General features: G+C 44.2%; 1 protein-coding gene across 1 annotated transcript; it reads right to left on the bottom strand.

Annotated features, from left to right (window-relative positions):
• Positions 1–1,144: 1,144 nt before the first annotated feature.
• LOC5579231 (histone acetyltransferase Tip60) lies at positions 1,145–22,789 on the bottom strand. The gene is made up of 5 exons (XM_021851159.1): positions 22,643–22,789; positions 22,391–22,520; positions 21,504–22,319; positions 21,281–21,443; positions 1,145–1,514 (listed from the first exon to the last, which is right to left on the bottom strand). The coding sequence occupies exons 1-5, from the start codon at positions 22,682–22,684 to the stop codon at positions 1,298–1,300; spliced, it is 1,368 nt and encodes a 455-aa protein (XP_021706851.1). The 5' UTR covers positions 22,685–22,789; the 3' UTR covers positions 1,145–1,297.
• Positions 22,790–22,994: the final 205 nt, after the last annotated feature.

Raw genomic sequence — 22,994 nt, 5'->3', positions numbered from 1 at the left:
TATTAAAAACCATTAGAGATTAAGCAAGTAACCATGATGTTAGAATTTGAAATAAATGTATGGGAATCATCCAAAATACTGAAAAGTATTTGAAAGCGATTCAGGAATTGTTCAAATTTTCCATTATAATGTTGAAAAAATTCTGTTGGAAATTTGTTTTAGGAGGCGCCCTTATTTAATAAATGCCTTTCAAAATTACCAAAATACTTTACGCATTTTGGCGCCCCCCAATGGCTGGCGCCCTTGGCGGATGCCAACCTGGCCAACCGCTCGCTACGGCACTGGTTAAGAATACGTGTTTCAAAAATTTAAATTGTAATTCTTTGAAACAGCATGCATAAATATTGAAGTTTTCTTCGAAAAACTATCAAAGTCAACCGATTTTTTTCATCTACTTATTATAATAGGTATTCCACTAAACAGCTCGAAGATTTATTATTATATTAGGTGTGGTCTTTGAAATAATTCTTGAAGAAACCTTTGAATCAACTCCTGGTACTAAGAGTGAATGAACTCATGAAAGGTTTTCTATAAAAATGCCTGGAAAGCTTCCTAAAAAAACAGGGTTCTGGTCGAGTGCTGACTGAAAAAAACCCTAAACGATTTTTTAAAAACTCCAGAACAAACTCTATGGATTTTCGTACTAGAATTCCTCCAGCAATCTTTTCAGGTTCTGTTAGATTGATGAATCGGTGAAAGAATAACTGAGAAAATCTCTGGAGGAAATCCGAAGAACCCTAAGCTCCGCTTGGCTGAGGACGTGATATTCTCACTCTTGATCCCCCACCCGAATCACCGATCGTCGATTTAAATTATTTAATTTATTATCTAGAGCCTTTACAATCTTAAATTTTGGAACCTACAGTTAGGTAGTTGGGGTAGCGGAGCGCTGAACGTTCCTACGGGACTGGCATCCCCGAGCGATTTTCGTCTCCGAACCACAATCGACATCTTCGTTTGCAGCTGCACGATAAGCACAAAACGCTTAAACTGCTGATGCTTCTGCTTTCTATGGACACATACAGTCAAAAGTAGTTAAACCAAATATCACTTCAATTCGCCCTACGTGCTAATATAGTGCTATTATAAAGCTGAAATCATCTATTTTAGCCGTATAATAGCCCTATAAAGCCGAAAAGGCGAATTAACGTGCTAGCGGTTACTTGGGATAGGTTTTGATTTTTTTTTACAATTCACTATGCTTCGTTTTGCCAGGGAAGGAGACACGGCGGGAGGTGGGAACACAGTTTTTCTACAGATAAAATTACACAAAAAAACACAAACACACGCCGGCGGTTCACCACTTGGACCGCTTGGACCAGTCCTTGGGCGTCCAGTGGAGACATTTGCTATCGATTCGGATCTTGCGCTTCTCCATGGCTTTCTTGTGCTGGTCGATCGTCTCCTTGTTGATGCAGATGATGTACTGGCCCTTGTAGTAGTTGATCAGATTCAGGATCTGCAGCGTCGAGATCACGTCCTCCTTCTTGATGCTGGTTAGCTCGCAGATTTCGCTGCAAGAAAAAATAAATGAAATTTTTGGTCAACATGACGATCAACCTTCTTTGTATATTGGAATATTTGTTGGTCAAACGACACACTAAAGAAGCCACAACTTAGTAGACAAAAAAGTTATCTGTCAAATAAGGCTTTAGGCTAATTATCAGAACTTCAGGTTTGAAAGACTTCCTGTACACTCAGGCAAATGGACTATCGATAAACATAGGAACCCCTTATGAAAATTCGCCACAAGAAATCGGATTGAAATTCATAAATTTGCCTTATGAAACCGAAATTTGAAAACAAAAATAGTTTACGCGGCAACCTGGAATCGAACCAAGAACCTTGCGATCGTTAGGCTCGTGTGTACACCCCGCGCCTATCGACGCCTTGATGTGGAGTGAGCTGAAACGATACATAAAGCGTTCGTATTGCAATAATCGTTCCACCTTTCATAAGGCAAAACGTATGAAATTCGATAGTCCAGTTCGCTGCGTGTAAGAGCCGGTGTTCTTCAAGGCAGCATTTTGGGTCCAATACAGTTATAGAATATTTTCACATCCGACTTACCTTACCTCAGGGATGTCTAAAAACCTTGGTTTGCTGATGACACAGGCCTTTTCGCCAAAGGACGAAGCCTGCGTGTCATCTGTAGTAGATTGCAAAAGAGTTCATAGGGGAAGGGGTGGTAAAATTAACACCTTAAGCATATCATCTTGTTTCTAATAGAAAAATGAGGAATTTGTATGGTTCTATCGCGCAACATCAAAAATAGGTATATTATCTATAGCACAACAAGAATTCAGAGTAAGATAGATAAATTTTCACACAATTTATCGCTAGCAAATAACGATTGAAATGTTTATTTTACCTGCACTATGTGGGTAAAATTAACAGCTGTTGGTGGTAAAATGAACATCATGCAAAAAACATGAGCGAAACACATATTTTGAAATATTTATTGCATTTCCGAAAATATATCCATTAATGATAGAAACCCATTCAAAAACAAATCTTTTTGTTCAGTTCCAACCTAGGTTCGCACTAGTTCCAACCTAAGTGCTGTCAAAACGTTTTTTTATTCGCACAGGTTGGACCTAGTTTCGCACTAGTTCCAACCCCAAATCCGATAGGTTCGCACTGTGTTGAATCACGGTTTCATAACTGGGTTCACCAATACAACTGCAATCGAACTGTCATATTTGTAGCAACAAAAACAGTTTTCGATTGCGGTTACGAAACAGGTTTCGCTGCTTCTGCGATTAGAAATCTGAGTCATATTCTTACTCGGATTTCGAATATTTGTTTTTATCAGTTATTTCGGAAAATAACGAGAACAAAAGCCTGTGGGCAAAGTTTTGAACGATATGAGGGAGAACTACACGGATGAAGAGGTAGTACCTATGTGCATTCATTGAAGGATTTCTAGAAACATTGTTTATAGGATTTGTAGGAGTTCTTGGAAAATTTTGAACAGGATGCCGGAACATGATTCGCACAGTATCCTATGAAAGGTTTTCGAATAATCACCTCTAACGTTAACAAGCGTTCGATTCGAATGTTCTTTCGATCGAAAACCGATTTGCATTCTCGTAAACTGCAAAATCAAGTGGGCCGTAGATTAGAACGAATAGGATTCGATCGAAAGTTTGATTGGCTGTAAACAAGAATAAGGGTGGATACACGGAATTTTGAATATCTTCAGTATTTCTATTATTATTCTATTCTATAACAAGTATTCACTAAGGGGGGTCCGTAGCATTGAGGTTACGCTTTCGCTTCATAAGCGGAAGGTCATGGATTCAATTCCCAGCCCCTCCAGAAAATAACCCGTCCAGCCACCAGAAGACGCCGCACGGAGGACCGTGCATAGGGGAGCACATCCATCCTCCGTCAGTATCAGATGGTGACTGAGACAAATTGACCCACTTCGCAGGCAGCTAGCCTCAAACGACTCACGAACACGGCAAAACGAACCACCGCAAGAGCAATGGACTATGGCTTATGGAAATCGATTGGACCAACAGCAGAGCACTCTCCTACCTACTCGGTGTGAGAGCAAAAGAGCAGAAGAGAGTGAAAGCAGATGTAAATATAGATTAGTTAAAAATAGAACTGTATCGGTAAGGAAGATACAGATAAAACTGATTCCGGCACAGCAGTGGCCACGAGCACGGAGTGCCTTAATGAAAAAAAAAAAAAAAAAAAAAAAAAAAAAAAAAAAAAAAAAAAAAAAAAAAAAAAAAAAAAAAAAAAAAAAAAAAAAAAACAAGTATTCACTAGCATGTATCTCATTAATTAGTTTTTTGAAAACGCTCAGCATCTACCTAGTGATGGAACTATGATGATATTTGCATTATAATTACGAAATCTTAACTAGATGCTGAACGTTTCCCATATCCATATCCAATATATGAGATACATGGAAGTTTGATGTTAATACCTTACGAACTTACTATGGAGATATTTTTCATAAGATTTAGGCAAGGATTTTCAAAAAATGTTATGGTTATTTAATTATGTTGGAATGTTACTTGGGGATAAACCTGCCTACGGTAGAAAATCTCACAATAAAAATAAGAAAAAAAAAATATGTTGGAAGGCATTTTTACGACATCCAGCAGGATGCTTATCAGCTTTTTTTGCGATGTCTAGAAAAAATGCACCATTTACTGACTTTTGTTAGATTTTACGCAAATGTCTGTGCATCAACAAATTTGGACCGCCGCACAAAACTGTTTCTGTGATTTGGCCCGCGGTTCAAAAGGGTTGGGTAAGCCTGATTTATATAAATTTAGTAAAAAATATCATTGCAATTCAGTTTCGACGAAGCTTCCGCCTGAAACAGCTGTTGGGAGATTTGCTAAATCTGCGATTTGTTTTCGACAAGCATACGCGAAAAAATATACTATTCGTAGTATTATTCTGCAAAAGTGGCAAACACACAGGTTGAAAAAAAAATAGTAGGGCGAAACAACGTTTGACTGCTCGCAAGACAACACCGCGTGATGGCACGCACACCAACATACCGTTTGACAGATGAACCTGAAAACGTTTTTTTATTCTGGAGTCAGGTTAGCACTAACCCAGGTTCAAAAACGAAAACGACATAAAATTATCAGATTTGACACGATATTCACTGCCCATACTCGCATAAGAGTCCCATATGAATTTTCACTACTAGTTAGTTAGCTTCGCAAATGATGTTTATTTTTAGTGTACTTTATTAAATCATACTCAAATTTATGTCTTTGTACGGACAAACTGCGGAAAAAATACCAAACTATGTGCGTCCCATATTGAAAGTACCCGCATAACAGTCCCATTCAATAATTACGGGGAAATTGAAGGGAACCTGTTCCTATTATAGTTTATGTTGTCTGTCACCGTGATTTTTATTTCATTAAAAAGATAATACAAATTGCAGTGTTTAAAACCATGTTTATTCACGTGAAATTCTTATTCTTGCTCGACATGAAAGTTTTCCAATAAGTGGTAGAACTACATCATGAAGTTTTTTCTTGCAAGCTTCTAAACAAAAATTGGCAAAACAACTTACCCTGAATCAATGTTACGGCTATCACTAATAATGTTCTCTGGTTAATTGTCAACGAATTCTCCAACAGGCTCATATTTCAACAGTATGAAGATTGAGGGTTTTGAAACCAGCGCTCATCGCCACTGGCATTGTCGATAGTCAAAGTTACTTACTCAGTTGTTACCTATAGTATGGTTCAAATCCAACATTTTCGTGATGCAGGAACTGTAAAATCAAATCCTTGAACATCTTCAAAACTATCACTTTCACCATTATATAGTTTGATAACTTCAAAGGCCATTTGAATTTGAAAGATGCGAGTACTAACATTTCCAAAAAGAAAAATGCCTTGGGAAATATTGTAAACCTAAACGTAAATGTGTCAAGGTGCGCGATAACAAAGTAAGCGAGTCCCAAGTAATGGGACTGGTATGCGGGTATATTTGTGTTTGGCAAGTGAAATACTCGGATAACGAGTCCCACTGGCTTGTATTTTATATTTTGACATGAAAAATAACCATTTCAACTGTATTTTCGTTGTTAAAGGTATTTAAATTCTTCAAAGATATGGTGTTGAGTGAAGCTACCACGATTTACTACTTTCAGCAGCGGCGAAACGAGAACATTTGAAAATACAGTCGACTCTCCACATCTCGATGTTCTACATCTCGATATCTCTCCCTATGTCGATGCTTTTTTCAGTCCCTTCACTCTGCATACATTTTCACTCTCCATATCTCGATATCCTCCTTATCTCGATATCTCCATATCTCGATGTGATTTTCGTTCCCAATTTTCTCTCCGTATGTCGATATGCCCATTATCAAAGGTTACTAGACTAGATTTTAAAGATTCAAAATAATTTACAAAGACGAAATGACATTTGTTTGTTTTTGATTTTCCTGGCAACGGGGTGATTTTCAATCTAGTATTCGTTAAAAATTTGTTCTATGTCTCGATCTCTCCCTATCTCGATGGTCCCTTCGATATCGAGATGTGGAGAGGCGACTGTATGTTTAGAAGCGTTTTTCTCGACATGCTGAATTGGGACTGTATTGCGAGTATGGGCAGATTCACCTCACTGAAAAACCTCAAGACCTCCAAGCTAAAAGTTATGTCAGTTCTAATTTACAAAGGTGATTTTCTGAAATCTTAGTTTTCGTTGATATTTTCACTTCAATTGACCTCCGTTTCAACCCAAACACTCCGATTTATACTGTAAATGCTCCGTGCGTGATAAAAATTCATTGAAATTTGTTTTTTTCTCGGTAAAAGGCACGGTGTTCATTTTACCACCCCTGTTCATTTTACCACCACTTCTCCTACTTGAAAAAATGGAATATTTCGCCTAATGCTTCCAAAACTCAACTAATGATATTCCCACATAAACCAGAACAGGGTGTCGACTACCTGGAAAAACCTGGAAAGTCAGGGAATGTCAGGGAATTTATTTTTGACCTGGAAAGTCAGGAAAAATCAGGGAATTTCACTTGAGTTCAGGGAAAAAATATCAATACTACAACATCAAACGAGTTTATTATCTGCAAAGTAATTGATTATGCTAAATCAATACACCTTCAGCATGGCTTTGATTTGCAGCCGTGGACTTTAACCACTCGACTAAGGAACCAGGACTAAGAAAATTCTCCAGAAATTCTGAGGATGATTCTCAAAGTTCCTCGATTATTTTTAGTAATCCTGAAAATCATTGAAAAGCGGAAATTTCAGGAATATCATTTGAAATAATCTTGATAATCTATTGACCAGTGCTGGGAATGGTAATAGTAGTAGGCTTGAATTTCATGAAAATCACGTGGCTCCCAGTACAGTAGTGGGAATCTCATCAAGTAGCCTATGGACCAATGCACGAGTTCATTATTTGACGTTTGAGCGGTGCCGTGTTATTTATGTCACCATGGAAACTAGTGAATTCGGCACCGCTAAACTCGTGCATCGGTCCATGTTGGGTGCATGAATTTTCTAAAACGTTAGTGTCATTGAAGGCTCTAAATGCGGTAAATGCAGCGGAAAATAGAACATTTTTCTACAGTAATTTTGGGTTGCTCTTAGCAATGGGTGTTTTGCAATTTTCAAGGCTTTTTGCCTACAGCAGCGAGGGACGTGAGTTTCACTGGCTTCGCTGACTGTGATTGGCTTTGTTTGGCTACTATATAGTGAATTTCTGAATTTTTCCCAGCCCTGCTATTGACAATTTGTGATATTACTTAGAGATACTCGTAGATGAGTTCTTAGAAGAGTTCCTCGGAGCATTGCTGAAGGTACGACAAGTACAAGAGAAACATTAGAAATCTTCTAATCAGCGCATTGTTCAAGCCCTGAATGCGTTCCGTTAAGAATATTTAGATATTTTTTTCGTGGAGAAAAGCTGGGGGTAATTCATATCGAAATCCTAAAATATTAACTGTAACTAATCAAGGACTGAAAGACAGACTGAAAGACATTCTCTAACAATTTTTAGAGAATCTTGGAGATGAGGAGCTTCTGGAGGAAATCTTTCAAGAGTTCATTGAGAAGTATTAAAGGAATATCTGGAAAAAAATCTTAAGAATTTCAAGAAGAATTTCTGAGCAATCTATGTGGAATTCCTTGAAGCAATTCTCCAAGAAAGTTTTATGGCAATGGCTAGAATTTTGCCTGGAAGAAGCCAAATTTTTGGATAGCTTTCTTTCACTAAGAAAAGTATGGTGTATGATCGCAATAGTGTTGCCTCTTGTATAAAAAAGGAAGGAGGACCAAAATTTTCGTTCATGCCTAAAATTTTAAATTAGGTCTGAGGTAGTTCACTAGCCGAGAACATCTTTGTTCATACGGATCTTCAAGTTTGAAATGTAAACAGATTCTCAATTGTTCAGTTTTATCATAACAACTTGAATAAACGTTCAAGAATGTCATCTGGCAGGTACATATATCTCAATAAAGCAAAAGCCTTTGATCAGTTTATTCATACGACCTATAACATAACGAATATGTATCTTCTTGTAAAAATCTTACTTATTTCGGTTCAAATTAACCAACTCAGTGGTCTGGAACTTTTCTGGAATAAGACTGGGAGGTCAGGGAAAGTCAGGGAATTTTATTTTCAAAATTGAGTCGACACCCTGCAGAAGCTCATTTGAAACTTTCAAGTAGACATGTTGTCACGATGAGAGGGGTTCCAATAAATTGGTCAGATGAAGTATCTAGGGCTCATGCTTGATAAAAATTTTACTTTCAAAAATCACATTAAAGGCATTCAAGGCAAATGTAACAAATATGTAAAATGTCGTTATCCCCTTATTGAAAGAAAATCAAAACTTTGTCTTGAGAACAAGCTTTTGACATTCAAACAAATTTTCAGGCCAGCAATGTTGTATGGTTGGTAAATGGCTGGGCATGGCGTACCATCGGTACCTCGCGTACCTGAAGGAATAAAATAGACCCCTCTGTGCGGTCCTTAGCCTCCTGCACGGCAACTCCTATCCCTACCTCCTCGCGGTACTGGCCGGGGTACGAGTAACCTTAGGGAAAATCGGGTAACCAACTCCCGGTGGGAACGTTGGTCGTATGCTGACAGGTAAGGGGGGTTTGCTTTTTCTCTTGTTTCTGCAAACCTGGAGCGTCTGTACTCCATGTTAGGAGCGGCTCACAACAGCGTCTGTTCCCCATGTCAGGGGCGGCTGATCATCGTCCGAGTGCCCGAGAAGGACTCTAAGCTAAACTGTGCACTATGGTCCTCCGAACATTTAGGGGGAATGGTCCTCCGGAAATCTAGGGGGTTGGTGTCAGGCCCTGCAATCCAGCCGTAAAAAAATCAATCAACGAATAATCAACGAAAGAATACGAACCGGGATAATCGGCGAAGACCACAGCGACGTAAAGGGGCTAGCGCCGACGTGCTGAAGGACCGTAGATTCGGCATCGTAGCGTTGCAGGAAGTGTGTTGGAAGGGATCAATGGTGCGAACGTTTAGAGGTAATCATACTATCTACCAGAGCTGCGGCAACACACACGAGCTGGGAACAGCTTTTATAGTGATGGGTGATATGCAAAGGCGCTTGATCGGGTGGTGGCCGATCAATGAGCGAATGTGCAAGTTGAGGCTCAAAGGCCGGTACTTCAACTTCAGCATAATAAACGTGCACAGCCCTCACTCCGGAAGCACTGATGATGTTGAAGACGCCTTTTACCAGCTCGAACGTGAGTACGCCAGCTGCCCAAGCCACGACGTCAAAATCGTCATAGGAGATCTGAAACGAACAGGTTGGCCAAGAGGAGGAGTTCAAACCGACGATTGGAAAGTTCAGCGCCCACCGGCTGACGAACGAAAACGGCTTACGACTAATTGATTTCGCCGCCTCCAAGAACATGGCCATCCGTAGCACCTACTTCCAGCACAGCCTTCCATACCGATACACCTGGAGATCACCACAGCAGACAGAATCACAAATCGACCACGTTCTGATTGATGGACGGCTCTTCTCCGACATTATCGACGTCAGGACCTATCGTGGCGCTAACATCGACTCTGACCACTATCTGGTGATGGTTAGACTGCGCCCAAAACTCTCCGTCGTTAACAACGTACGGTACCGACGGCCGCCCCGGTATGACCTAGAGCGGCTCAAGCAACTGGATGTCACGCAGCACCTCGAGGCTGCATTACCGGAAGAGGGTAAGCTGGATGAAGCCCCTCTTGAGGACTGCTGGAGAACGGTGCAGCTGAGAACAACGTCTGGTACGTGGGACGGAGTAGACGGAACGATTGGTTCGACGAGGAATGTAGGCAGAGTCTGGAGGAGAAGAACGCAGCGCGGGCGGTCATGCTGCAACAAGGGACCCGGCAGAACGTGGAGCGTTATAGACGGAAACTGCAACAGCAGACCCGCCTCTTTCGGGAGAAAAAACGCCGCCTGGAGGAGACGCAGTGTGAGGAGATGGAACAGCTGTGCCGATCTCAAGAAACACGCAAGTTCTATCAGAAGCGCAACGCATCCCGCAACGGCTTCGTGCCGCGAGCCGAGATGTGCAGGGATAAGGATGGGAGCATTTTGACGGACGAGCGTGAGGTGATCGAAAGGTGGAAGCAGCACTTCGACGAACACCTGAATGGCGCTGAGAGCACAGGCAATGAAGGACGGGACAACGGAGGAAATGCCTTCGTCAGTACTGCGGAAGATGGAAACCAACCAGCCCCCACTTTGAGGGAGGTTAAGGATGCCATTCACCAGCTCAAGAACAATAAAGCTGCTGGTAAGGATGGTATCGGAGCTGAACTCATAAAGATGGGTCCGGAAAGGCTGGCCATTTGTCTGCACCGGCTGATAGGCACAATCTGGGAAACAGAACAGCTACCGGAGGAGTGGAAGGAAGGGGTAATCTGCCCCATCTACAAGAAAGGCGACAAATTAGACTGTGAGAACTTTCGAGCGATCACCATTCTAAATGCGGCCTACAATGTATTATCCCAGATCATCTTCCGTCGTTTGTCACCCGTAGTAAACGAGTTCGTGGGAAGTTATCAAGCCGGCTTCGTTGACGGCCGATCGACAACGGACCAGATCTTTACTGTACGGCAAATCCTCCAAAAATGTCGTGAATACCAGGTCCCAACGCATCACCTTTTCATCGATTTCAAGGCGGCATACGACAGTATCGACCGCGTAGAGCTATGGAAAATCATGGACGAGAACAGCTTTCCCGGGAAGCTCACGAGACTGATAAGAGCGACGATGGAGGGTGTGCAAAATTGTTTGAAGGTTTCAGGCGAACATTGCAGTTCGTTTGGATCCCGCCGGGGACTACAACGAGGTGATGAACGTTCGTGCCTATTGTTCAATATTGCGCTAGAAGATGTTATGCGGAGAGCCGGGCTCAACAGCCGGGGTACAAGTTTTACGAGATCCAGTCAATTTGTTTGCTTCGCGGATGATATGGACATTGTCGGCCGTACATTTGAAAAGGTGGCAGTCCTGCAACGCGAGGCTGCAAAGGTTGGATTGCAGTGTTACGATAGACGGGGATATGTTCGAGGTGGTCGACGAGTTCGTCTACCTCGGATCCTTGCTGACGGCTGACAATAACGTTAGCCGTGAAATACGGAGGCGCATCATCAGTGGAGGTCGGGCCTACTATGGCCTTCAGAAGAAGCTGCGGTCAAAAAAGATTCACACCCGCACCAAATGTATCATGTACAAAACGCTCATAAGGCCGGTAGTCCTCTACGGGCATGAAACTTGGACGATGCTCGAGGAGGACTTGCAAGCCCTTGGAGTCTTCGAACGTAGGATGCTTAGGACGATGAACCCTAAGAAGGATGAACCACGAGCTCACCCAACTCTACGGCGAACCCAGTATTCAGAAGGTGGCCAAAGCTGGAAGGATACGATGGGCAGGGCATGTTGCAAGAATGCCGGACAGCAGCCCTGCAAAGATAGTGTTCGCTTCGGATCCGGTTAGCAAAAGAAGAAAAATTGTCATGACAATCACAGGAGTCAACATTGTTGCAATATTTTCAACTCGTGATTAATCGGTTATTTTAAACAGAAAATCAAACTTGTTTTATGAATGCTGTTCGATAATGTGGCAATGTTTACCAACACGGAGAAAGTTCTAGAAATTTGCAATGCAAAGCCTAGAAAATCGCTGCACACGCGGTGAGCGATCATTGTCATATGCTGTTCAAGTGGCGATAAACTATTATTGCGGAATGCCTTTGTTGCTGCGTGTTGTTTGACAAATGACCCACTGCTTATGAAATAGCAAAGCAAAAATCAAAATCTATTTTTACAACTCTTACAAACTATAAAAGTACCATATCCCTAAAGGCAGGCGATGAAAACTTTTGTTTATAAGGGATAGACAATTGCATTGTTCAGCATAGATATGTTCAATTTCGTAGAAAGAAAAATGAAAAATGGTAAAAATCTCAGACAAAGGTTATACTATTTGGAACATAATGTACTTTACTTTTGCTGGCGCTACGTCCTTCAAGACATGACCTGCGCCACAATGTTACGCCAACTAACTCTGTCCATGGCTGCTAACCTCCAATTCCTCGATCGCCCCACACTTCCAAGATCCTGCTCCACTTGGTCAAACCACCTAGCTCGTTGCGCTCCCCTTCGTCTTGTACCGGCCGGATTTGAGTTGAACACCATTTTTGCGGGATTGTTGTCCGGCATTCTCACAACGTGTCCCGCCCATCGTACCCTTCCAGCTTTGGCGACTTTCGTGATACTGGGTTCACCGTAGAGTTGCGCAAGCTCGTGATTCATTCTTCTCCTCCATACGCCGTTCTCACATACTCCGCCGAAGATCGTCCTAAGCACACGTCGTTCAAAAACTCCTAGCGCTTGCAGGTCCTCTTCGAGCATTGTCCACGTCTCATGCCCGTAGAGGACTACCGGTCTTATTAGCGTCTTGTACATGGTACACTTAGTACGGAAGTGAAGTTTACCAGACCGCAAGGTCTTGTGGAGTCCATAGTAAGCACGACTTCCGGCGATGATACGTCTTCGAATTTCTCTGCTGCAGTTGTTATCCGACGTTATCAATGATCCGAGATAGACGAATTCGTCCACCACCTCGAACTCATCCCCGTCGATCGTCACGCGTCTGCCTATGCGAGCTCTATCGCGCTCGGTTCCTCCAGCCAGCAGATATTTCGTCTTCGACGTATTTACCTTCAATCCAACCCGATCTGCTTCACGTTTCAGCTTGGTATACTGTTCAGCAACCACCTGGAACGTTCTTCCGACAATGTCCACGTCGTCAGCGAAACAAATGAACTGGCTGGATTTATTGAAGATCGTGCCCCGCATGTTGAAGCCCGCCCGTTTCATAACACCTTCTAGCGCAATATTGAACAGGAGGCAGGAAAGACCATCGCCTTGTCGAAGTCCTTTGCGTGTTTTAAACGGATCCGATAAAGCACCCGATATCTTCACACAGCACTGTACACTATCCATCGTAGCTTTGATCAGTCTAGTCAGTTTCCCCGGAAAACCGTTCTCGTCCATAATCTTCCATAGCTCTTCGCGGTCGATGGTATCATAGGCCGCTTTGAAATCGATGAATAGGTGGTGCGTAGGGACTTGATATTCGCGACACTTTTGGAGGATCTGCCGCAACATAAAGATTTGGTCTGTCGTCGATCGCCCGTCCACAAATCCGGCTTGATAACTTCCAACAAATCTGCTTGCCAGTGGCGATAGACGGCGGAAGATGATCTGGGAAAGCACTTTATAGGCTGCATTAAGAATGGTGATCGCTCGATAGTTCTCACATTCTAACTTGTCACCCTTTTTGTATATTGGGTATATTATTCCCTCCTTCCACTCCTCCGGTAGCTGTTCTGTATCCCAGATCCTGGCTATCAATCGGTGCAGACAAGTGGCCAACCTGTCCGGGCCCATTTTAATAAGTTCCGCTCCAATACCATCCTTTCCAGCTGCTTTGTTGTTCTTGAGCTGTTTGATAGCATCCTTAACTTCACCTATTGTGGGAGTTGGCACGTCTCCCTCATCCGCCGTACTGATGAAGCCATTCCTCCTGCTGTCTTGATCTTCCTCCTCTGCGCCGTTTAGGTGTTCATCGTAGTGCTGCTTCCACCTTTCAATCACCTCACGTTCGTCCGTCAAGATACCACCATCCTTATCCCGGCACATTTCGGCTCGCGGCACAAAGCCTTTGCGGGATGCATTTAGTTTCTTGTAGAACTTACGTGTTTCTTGAGAACGATACAACTGCTCCATCTCTTCGCACTCCAACTCTTCCAGGCGGCGCTTTTTATCCCGGAATAGATGGGTTTGCTGTCTTCGCTTCTGTTTGTATCGTTCCACGTTTTGACGGGTGCCTTGCTGCAGCATCATCGCCCGCGCTGCATTCTTCTCGTCCAAAACCGTCTGACACTCCTCGTCGAACCAACCGTTCCGTCGATTTGCTTCCACGAACCCAATGGCACCTTCCGCTGCGTTGTTTATGGCTGCTTTGAGACTACTCCAGCAGTCCTCAAGAGGGGCTTCGGTGAGCTCTCCCTCTTCCGGCAACGCTGCCTCAAGGCTTTGCGCGTATTCAGTTGCGACTTCGGGTTGCTTGAGTCGCTCCAGATTGTACCGGGGCGGGCGTCGGTACCGAATGTTGTTCACAACGGAAAGTCGTTGGCGCACTTTAACCGTCACAAGGTAGTGGTCCGAATCGATGTTTGCGCCGCGATAGGTTGTAGCCACGGCGAGCGAACCAATCTGCTAGGGCGTTCGGGTTGGGAGAGAAACAAGTAGCTTATGCGCCACCTCCTTAGAGGACCACTTGTCAATTTCTATTGCCCGGCAAACTCAAACCTCAGGGCGAGTCCTGTTTTCCTACAAACTACCGAACGATCTAGCAAATGCTCCACGTAATCCAAGTACTCAAAACTCTACCCTCTGACCGGCTCAAAACATAACCGACAACTCGACTTTCTACCGATACCGAATGCACGTGTTCGACAGGTATCATCACAGGCCCAGTTCGTTCCGACCACAATTCACCTTCTCGCTTCAGGACAAAAATGGAGGACTGAGAAACCCAAGCAGTCCGACTTGGAGTAACAACACAACTATACTACAACAAACAACGAAACGTGAAAAATATCCTACGACCAGTGCACTCAATATAAGGAAACAATAACTTCAACTACAACATTTAAAGAAACGCAAAACTACTATCAACATTTATTCATTTCTACTTTACTAACATTTATTTCTACTCGGGTACCCACTTTCACATAACGTTCTCTTCCTCTTCCTCTCCCTTCACTCTCTCCTAACTGTGCGGATTTCTACTATCTAACCTTTAAACTTTCAACAAACGCTCCGGAGCTTTCAAACGCTTCCCAAAGCTTCCAAACGCTTCACCAACTCGAGTACATGTACAAAAATAGCCTTTTACTTACAGTCTGGCTTCTGCTTTACCGGCTGCTTCCTCCTTCGCGTCGCCTCTACGACGCTTGCCCACGGATGAACAAAAGCGCACGGAATGAATAGCGCTGTACCGTTGTTGTCGTCGATACGGTGAATTTCCCTAGTTGGGGGGGGGAAATCGCTCTTCCGGAGTGCGATGGTGACGGCGCAACTCCCTTCTAACTCCGGCCGGCAGTTAGGAAGACCTTCGAAGCTGGCACGTGGGGTCAGAAGTGTGGAAACTGGTGGACGAAATTGGGCGCGGTGTGCCGAGCGGGAGGTGGGATGGTGCGGGAAACTAAACTGTTGAATAAAAAGCCGTCGAACGGCTATTCGACGGGGTAAGCTTTTGTTCGGAAAGCGTTTAAGAAATTTTACCTTTTTTTTATTTTCAATCACGCACAGCACCGCACAAGCTAGCAAATTTATTGCTCTAACACTACCTATCGGGAGGGAAAAACCTAGCAATTATTACACTGAACATTCAGACACTTTCCACGTTTTTAATTACCTTCACAAAACACACCGCGAAACTACTTAAAAGAATACTTCACACTCCTGCCTCTTCCACGGGTCAGATCAAAGTGGACGAGACAGAACTTGAGATGCCTCAGAAAGGTCGCAGTTTATGTTTTCGGCATTCGTACCGGAAATCGTGGAACGATCTTATCAAAAGTCGGTTCCCGATTATCCCTTGAGCCGACCAGTGAATATTGTCCTTTTCCCTCTCAAACATTTCGCATTTAGCTAGCTCGGGTCCATTCTTTTCCTCAACGTCTTATTCTTTAAATCTAACGACAAGTGGTCCCGACGGGAGAGCATACTCAATCCCAACGGCCCCCGGCGCATGCTTCGTGAGATGAGTTATGTTCGCGCCAAGTGAGTGAACGATAACTTGTACGAGTGAAGCTCGCTGAAGAGTTTATTTGCGAGTGATTGGGGTTCACCATTGCATGCAAGTTCAGTGCAAGTGAACTATACTGCTGTTCGTTTGAAACGTAAATGAATTTATATTGCTGTTCGTTTTACTATACTTCTATCGTGACAAAATATAATTAATTAATGACTCTAGCAAATACCGCTACAAGGTTCTGACGTCGATAATGTCCGAGAAGTGCCTTCCATCAATCAAAACGTGGTCGATTTGCGATTCAGTCCAGGGTGATCTCCAGGTGTACCGATACGGGAGGCTGTGCTGGAAGTAGGTACTACGTATGGCCATGTTTTTGGAGGCGGCGAAATCAGTCAGTCTAAGCCGTTTTCGTTCGTAAGCTGGTGAGCGCTGAACTTCCCTATAATCGGTCTAAATTCCTCCTCCTGGCCAACCTGAGCGTTGAGATCTCCGATAACGATTTTGACATCATGGCTTGGGCAGCCGTCGTATTCACGTTCCAGCTGCGCGTAGAAAGCGTCCTTATCGTCATCGTCACTTGCTAGGTGAGGGCTGTGCACGTTGATTATGCTGATATTGAAGAAACGGCCTTTGATCCTCAACTTGCACATTCTGTTGTCGATTGGCCACCAGCCAATCACGCGCCTCTGCATTCCGCCCATCACGATAAAAGCTGTGTCCAGCTCATGTCTGTTGCCGCAGCTCTGGTAGATGGTATAACCATACCTATACGTATGTACCGTCGACCCTTTCCAGCAAACCTCCTGCAGCGCTACGATGTCGAACTTGCGGACCCTCAATAATTCGGAAAGAATGCGGGTACTTTCCAAGAAATTTAGAGACTTACAGTTCCATGATCCGAGTTTCCAATCGTTAGTCCGTTTTCGATGCCTGGGTCTATGCCGATTGTTCCGGTCCGAATTTACATTGTATGCTTCCTGTACTGATGATTTTTACGGCTGGCTTGTAAGGCCTGCACCAACCCCCTGTCTCGCCGGAGGATCATCGTGCACAGCACTGTTTAGAGTCCCACGCTGGCACTAGGACGATGATCAGCCGCTCCTAACATGGAGAACAGACGCTGTTTTGAGCCGCCCCTAACATGGAGAACAGACGCTCTGATAAGCTACACCCTCAGAAGAGAGGAGCCCCCCTTCCCTGTCAGCATACGACCAAGGTTCCACCAGGGTTGGTTACCCGATCTTCCCTACGGTTACTCGTATCCCAGGCGGCACCACGGGGAGGTAGGGATAGGAATTACTGGACAAGAGGCTAAGGACCACAAATGGGGTCTATTTTATACCTGCAGGTACGCGAAGTACCAATGGTACGCATTGTCCAGTCATTTACCACCTGGAACATAATGTGCACCCAATTAAAAAATAAAACTTGTATAAATCTTTCTGTTTAACATTTTTCATATACTTGTTTTTAATTATGAATCGTAGTTTTACGGCTAACCAGCCGAGTGGGAGTTTAACAACTACCGAAAAGCTAAACATTACACATATTTTGCAATTGGATTAAATGGACAAATTGATGTGAAGTTTTGCGAAAAAGTTACACGTCTTAGTTAGGGCGCGTTACCCCTACGCCATGGGAGGACTCATGGACGCAGAAGTCCTCTCATGGCGTAGGGGTAACGCGCCCTAACTAAGACGTGTAACTTTTTCGCAAAACTTCACATCAATTTGTCCATTGAATCCAATTGCAAAGTATATGGAATGTTTAGCTTTTCGGTATTTTTCTTATATTCTGAAAAGTTGTAAGATATCTTCAAACACGTGTATCCCGTATTTCGCGATTCGAGGTTTTTTTTATTGTAAAATAACTAGAAAAATAAATGGCTTTTTAGGATTTTTATCTTCATATGTGGCTTCAGGGTCTATAATTTTAGTAACGACGTTTGCATCACTACCGATTATTATTTAGCTAAAGAAAAAAAATCGCATAAAACATTTTTTTAAACATGCTTGAAAAATTTAAAGAAAAAGAAATGATGTTTATAGTCATGAGTTAGGGGACGGACCTGGTGTAGTGGTTAGAACACACGCCTCTCACGCCGAGGACGCCACCCATCCCCGAGATAGTCACAAAAAATTTCAGTGACGGCTTCCTTCGGAAGGGAAGTAAAGCCGTTGGTCCCGAGATGAACTAGCCCAGGGCTAAAAATCTCGTTAATAAAGATAGAAAAAAAAAAGATAGATAGAAAATATAGTCATGAGCGCACCCATCGCTCATTTTAAAAATATCAAAATTTCAATATTTGCACGTTCAAATGAAATTCAGCATCAAATCTGGACAAACATTTGAAAAGGGTCCAAGAGGTCTTGAGCCTTTTTTCAGTAACGTTGCTGTTGAACCTTTTAGCCCGCCCACGCCAACTAACACCACTATCAAAAAAGCGTTACGGAGGGGGGAGGGGGTCAAACATTTTCAATTTTAGCGTTACGTAATAAATGGACGCTGCCAATGATCCAAATAATTGATCAATGTAACCCCGGAATACGGTACATTGTTTTTCCATTCAACTAATTAGAAAAAAAAACAAATGAAGTCATCTCTAGGTTATTATACTGTTATATGAAAACTATCTAATCAAGCAACGAATAATCAACGAGAGAATACGAACCGGGACAATCGGCGAAGACCACAGCGACGTAAAGGGACTAGCGATTGGAAGCTCGGTACGTGGAACTGTAAATCTCTCAACTTCATCGGGAGCACACGCATACTCGCCGACGTGCTGAAGGACCGTGGATTCGGCATCGTAGCGTTGCAGGAAGTGTTTTGGAAGGGATCAATGGTGCGAACGTTTAGAGGTAACCATACCATCTACCAGAGCTGCGGCAATACACATGAGCTGGGAACAGCTTTTATAGTGATGGGTGATATGCAGAGGCGCGTGATCGGGTGGTGGCCGATCAATGAGAGAATGTGCAAGTTGAGGATCAAAGGCCGGTTCTTCAACTTCAGCATAATAAACGTGCACAGCCCTCACTCCGGAAGCACTGATGATGATAAAGACGCTTTTTACGCGCAGCTTGAACGCGAGTACGACAGTTGCCCAAGCCACGACGTCAAAATCATCATAGGAGATCTAAACGCTCAGGTTGGCCAGGAGGAGGAGTTCAAACCGACGATTGGAAAGTTCAGCGCCCACTGGCTGACGAACGAAAACGGCTTACGACTAATTGATTTCGCCGCCTTCAAGAATATAGCCATTCGTAACACCTACTTCCAGCACAGCATTCCATACCGATACACCTGGAGATCACCACAGCAGACAGAATCACAAATCGACCACGTTCTGATTGATGGACGGCTCTTCTCCGACATTATCGACGTCAGGACCTATCGTGGCGCTAACATCGATTCTGATCACTATCTAATGATGGTTAAACTGCGCCCAAAACTCTCCGTCGTTAACAACCGCCGCCCCGGTATGACTTTGAGCGGCTTAAGCAACCGGATGTCGCAGCGGCATACGCGCAGCACCTCGAGACTGCATTACCGGAAGAGGCTGTAAGCCCCTGGATGAAGCCCCTCTTGAGGACTGCTGGAGAACAGTAAAAGCAGCCATCAACGATGCAGCTGAGAACAACGTAGGGTACGTGGGACGGAGTCGACGGAACGATTGGTTCGACGAGGAATGTAGGCAGATTCTGGAGGAGAAGAACGCAGCGCGGGCGGTCATGCTGCAACAAGGGACCCGGCAGAACGTGGAGCGTTATAGACGGAAACTGCAACAGCAGACCCGCCTCTTTCGGGAGAAAAAACGCCGCCTGGAGGAGACGCAGTGTGAGGAGATGGAACAGCTGTGCCGATCTCAAGAAACACGCAAGTTCTATCAGAAGCGCAACGCATCCCGCAACGGCTTCGTGCCGCGAGCCGAGATGTGCAGGGATAAGGATGGGAGCATTTTGACGGACGAGCGTGAGGTGATCGAAAGGTGGAAGCAGCACTTCGACGAACACCTGAATGGCGCTGAGAGCACAGGCAATGAAGGACGGGACAACGGAGGAAATGCCTTCGTCAGTACTACGGACGATGGAAACCAACCAGCCACCACTTTGAGGGAGGTTAAGGATGCCATTCACCAGCTCAAGAACAATAAAGCTGTTTGTAAGGATGGTATCGGAGCTGAACTCATAAAGATGGGCTCGGAGAGGCTGGCCATTTATTTGCACCGGCTGATAGGCACAATCTGGGAAACAGAACAGCTTCCGGAGGAGTGGAAGGAGAGGATAATATGTCCCATCTACAAGAAAGGCGACAAGGTAGATTGTGAGAACTTTGGAGCGATCACCATTCTAAATGCGGCCTACAAAGTATTATCCCAGATCATCTTCCGTCGTTTGTCACCCGTAGTAAACGAGTTCGTGGGAAGTTATCAAGTTGGCTTCGTTGACGGCCGATCGACAACGGACCAGATCTTTTTTTTTTTATCCATGAGTCCTCTCATGGCGTAGGGGTAACGCGCCCTAACCAGAGATCAGGGAGTCGTGATCCATTTAATCCAATTGCAAAGTATATGTAATGTTTAGCTTTTCGGTATTTTTCTTATATTCTGAAAAGTTGTAAGATATCTTCAAACACGTGTATCCCGTATTTCGCGATTCAAGGTGTTTTAATTGTAAAATAACTAGAAAAGTAAATGGCTTTTTAGGATTTGATGTTTATAGTCGCTCATTTTAAAAATTTCAATATTTGCACGTTCAAAATTTGATTTATTATATTTATTATAATTTCATTTAATGAATTTAAGCATCGAATCTGGACAAACATTTGAAAAGGGCCCAAGAGGTCTTGAGCCTTTTTTCAGAAACGTAATCTTTGGTAAAATCCCTGCTGGAAATTTGAAAAGAATCCCTGATGGAATTCCTGGATGAATCCCTCCTCCTGGAGGAATCTTTGGTGGAATTCCTGGAGGAATCTTTGATGGAATTATTGAAGGAATATGGGATGGAATTCTTAGAGAAATTCCAAGTGAAATTCCTGGACGAATCCCTGATTTGTGGAATACCTGGAAAAATCCTTGATGGGATTCCTGGAGGAATCCCTGTTGGAAATCATGAAGGAATAGAAGATTGAATACTTTGAGGAATCCCAGGTGAATTCCTGGTGAAGTTATTAGAGAAATCCCTATCGGAATTCCTGGAGGAATCACAGAGGAATGCCTGGAGGCATCCCTGGTGGAATTCCAGGTGAAATTCTTGGTGTCCCAGGTTCCAAATTCAAGGTACACCAAGAATGGCCAACCTTACAAAAAAAACGGCCACGGTTCCTTAGTTTTTGTTTATTTGATTGAAAGATTGAAAATAGAGTTAAAAATTGAAGATTGTGCCGAAGTCATAGGTTACTTTTGATCCTTAGGTGTATTTAGGAAAAACTAAAAATGATCGAACTCACTTGATGGTAATCTGTGGCTTCTCGTTGTCTCCGGTCGGTTTCGCCAGAATCAGTATTTCCAGTATCGTCTGCGCCCAGTAGCTTCGGTAGGACAGCAAACCCAAATCCGACAGCGGCTTCTCCGGGGAGCCAGTTTTGCCCTCAAACTTGGACAGCTCGTAACCTGCAACAGAGTTTCCGTATAAATTTAAGGCTTCTAATCCGAGATCACCTCGCCACTCACTAAATTCGATGAGCAGCTTGCCGTAGCCCTTCCGCTGGTACGGCGGCATCGTCAGTATACAGGCCACGTTGTAGTCCTCGGTGCTTTCCTTCTCCTTGGAAAAATACCCCACCAGGTGGAATCCCCGCGAGTCGAACTCGGTCATCACGTAGAACAGAAACGGATCCGTGTCGTAATAGAGCGTTTTGTGGTCGAGGAACAACTTGGCCAGCAGGCACAGGTTCTGCGCGTAGCTCTTGTTCTTGCGGCCGTCGATCTCGAAGAAGCTTATCGTGTGCTTCCGGTAGATTTCGTTGCCCGGCGGATGCCTCAGATTGCACTTCTTGATGTGCCTCTCCAGGCACTTCCGACTCTTTCGGTACTTCAGACAAAACTCGCAGATGTAGATGCAGGACATGGAACACATTTCTTGAGGGTAGGGCGCGAAGTACCACGGTTTGATCCTGTGCTGACCGAGTTCTATCAGCTGGACATTCTTCATGCGGGTCACGACATCGTCATGGTGCATGACCATACTTCCGGACTGTCGCGGCGTTGGCGTCGACGGAACATCCTGTGAGTCTTCGTTCTCTGTGGAGGTGGCTTTTCGCTTACGGTTGATCTTCTTTTGCAGGGCTGCCGCCAGGACTGCTCCCCCATTCAGAATATCCGGTGGCAACACGGGACTGGCAGGACGTGACCGCTCTCCGATTGGTATCCGCTTCGGTGTCGTTACTCCTGTGTTCTGACCAGTTGCTAAACCATCTTTCCGGGGGAACTGAACTTTCCTCGTATCCAAATACTCTTCCGGTACCCATTCGTCCAAACGTTTGTTAACTGTCCGGTAAGGAAGAAACCAGTGAATAATCATTCATACAAAACTCGCTGTCAACTGCCCCTGTACTTACAATCTACATAGTGCACGTAGTACCAAACCGATTTATCCGTGGCTTCCTTGATGCTGATGATTTCCGCCAGCGGCCAATCATTCGTGCCGGTCATTCGCACCGGTAGCCGACATCCTTCCGTAAGCGAAGCCTGCAAACAACAAGAGCCAAAATCAAAATACACCGAAACACCTCCTTGGAAGAATTGCTTCCTGTGGGCGCACCGAACCGGACATCCGCCGGTCATGACTTGGAACACGACCCGGTACTTACCGTCGAGTCGCAAATGGTTTGCACAGCCTCGTCCACGTCCATTTGCGGGGAGTTTTTGCGGAAAATCTGTCCTCCGGATGCCAAGTTTCGTCGTCTGATTGCTGCGGATTCTGGATGGCGAGTGTTGTTTAGATGCTGATAGCTGTCTATTTTGACAGGAAGGCACGGACAACAGTAGAGGCCGCCGTAAACGAATCGGGTAGTAGTAGAACACGATCAAAATAATGTAGTAGAGCAAGGCTCCGGGGGTAGGACACAAAACTTTGGAAAAATCTCGCGTAACAATTCAAAAGGGCCAATCCTCAGATCGTTGACTCTGAGAAAATTCGATGTGAATATTATTCACCACATT

Source organism: Aedes aegypti, chromosome 3, assembly GCF_002204515.2.
Source record: "Aedes aegypti strain LVP_AGWG chromosome 3, AaegL5.0 Primary Assembly, whole genome shotgun sequence".
In the NCBI taxonomy this organism is placed as follows: Eukaryota; Metazoa; Arthropoda; class Insecta; order Diptera; family Culicidae; genus Aedes; species Aedes aegypti.
This window is presented reverse-complemented; position numbering and strand designations above follow the sequence as displayed.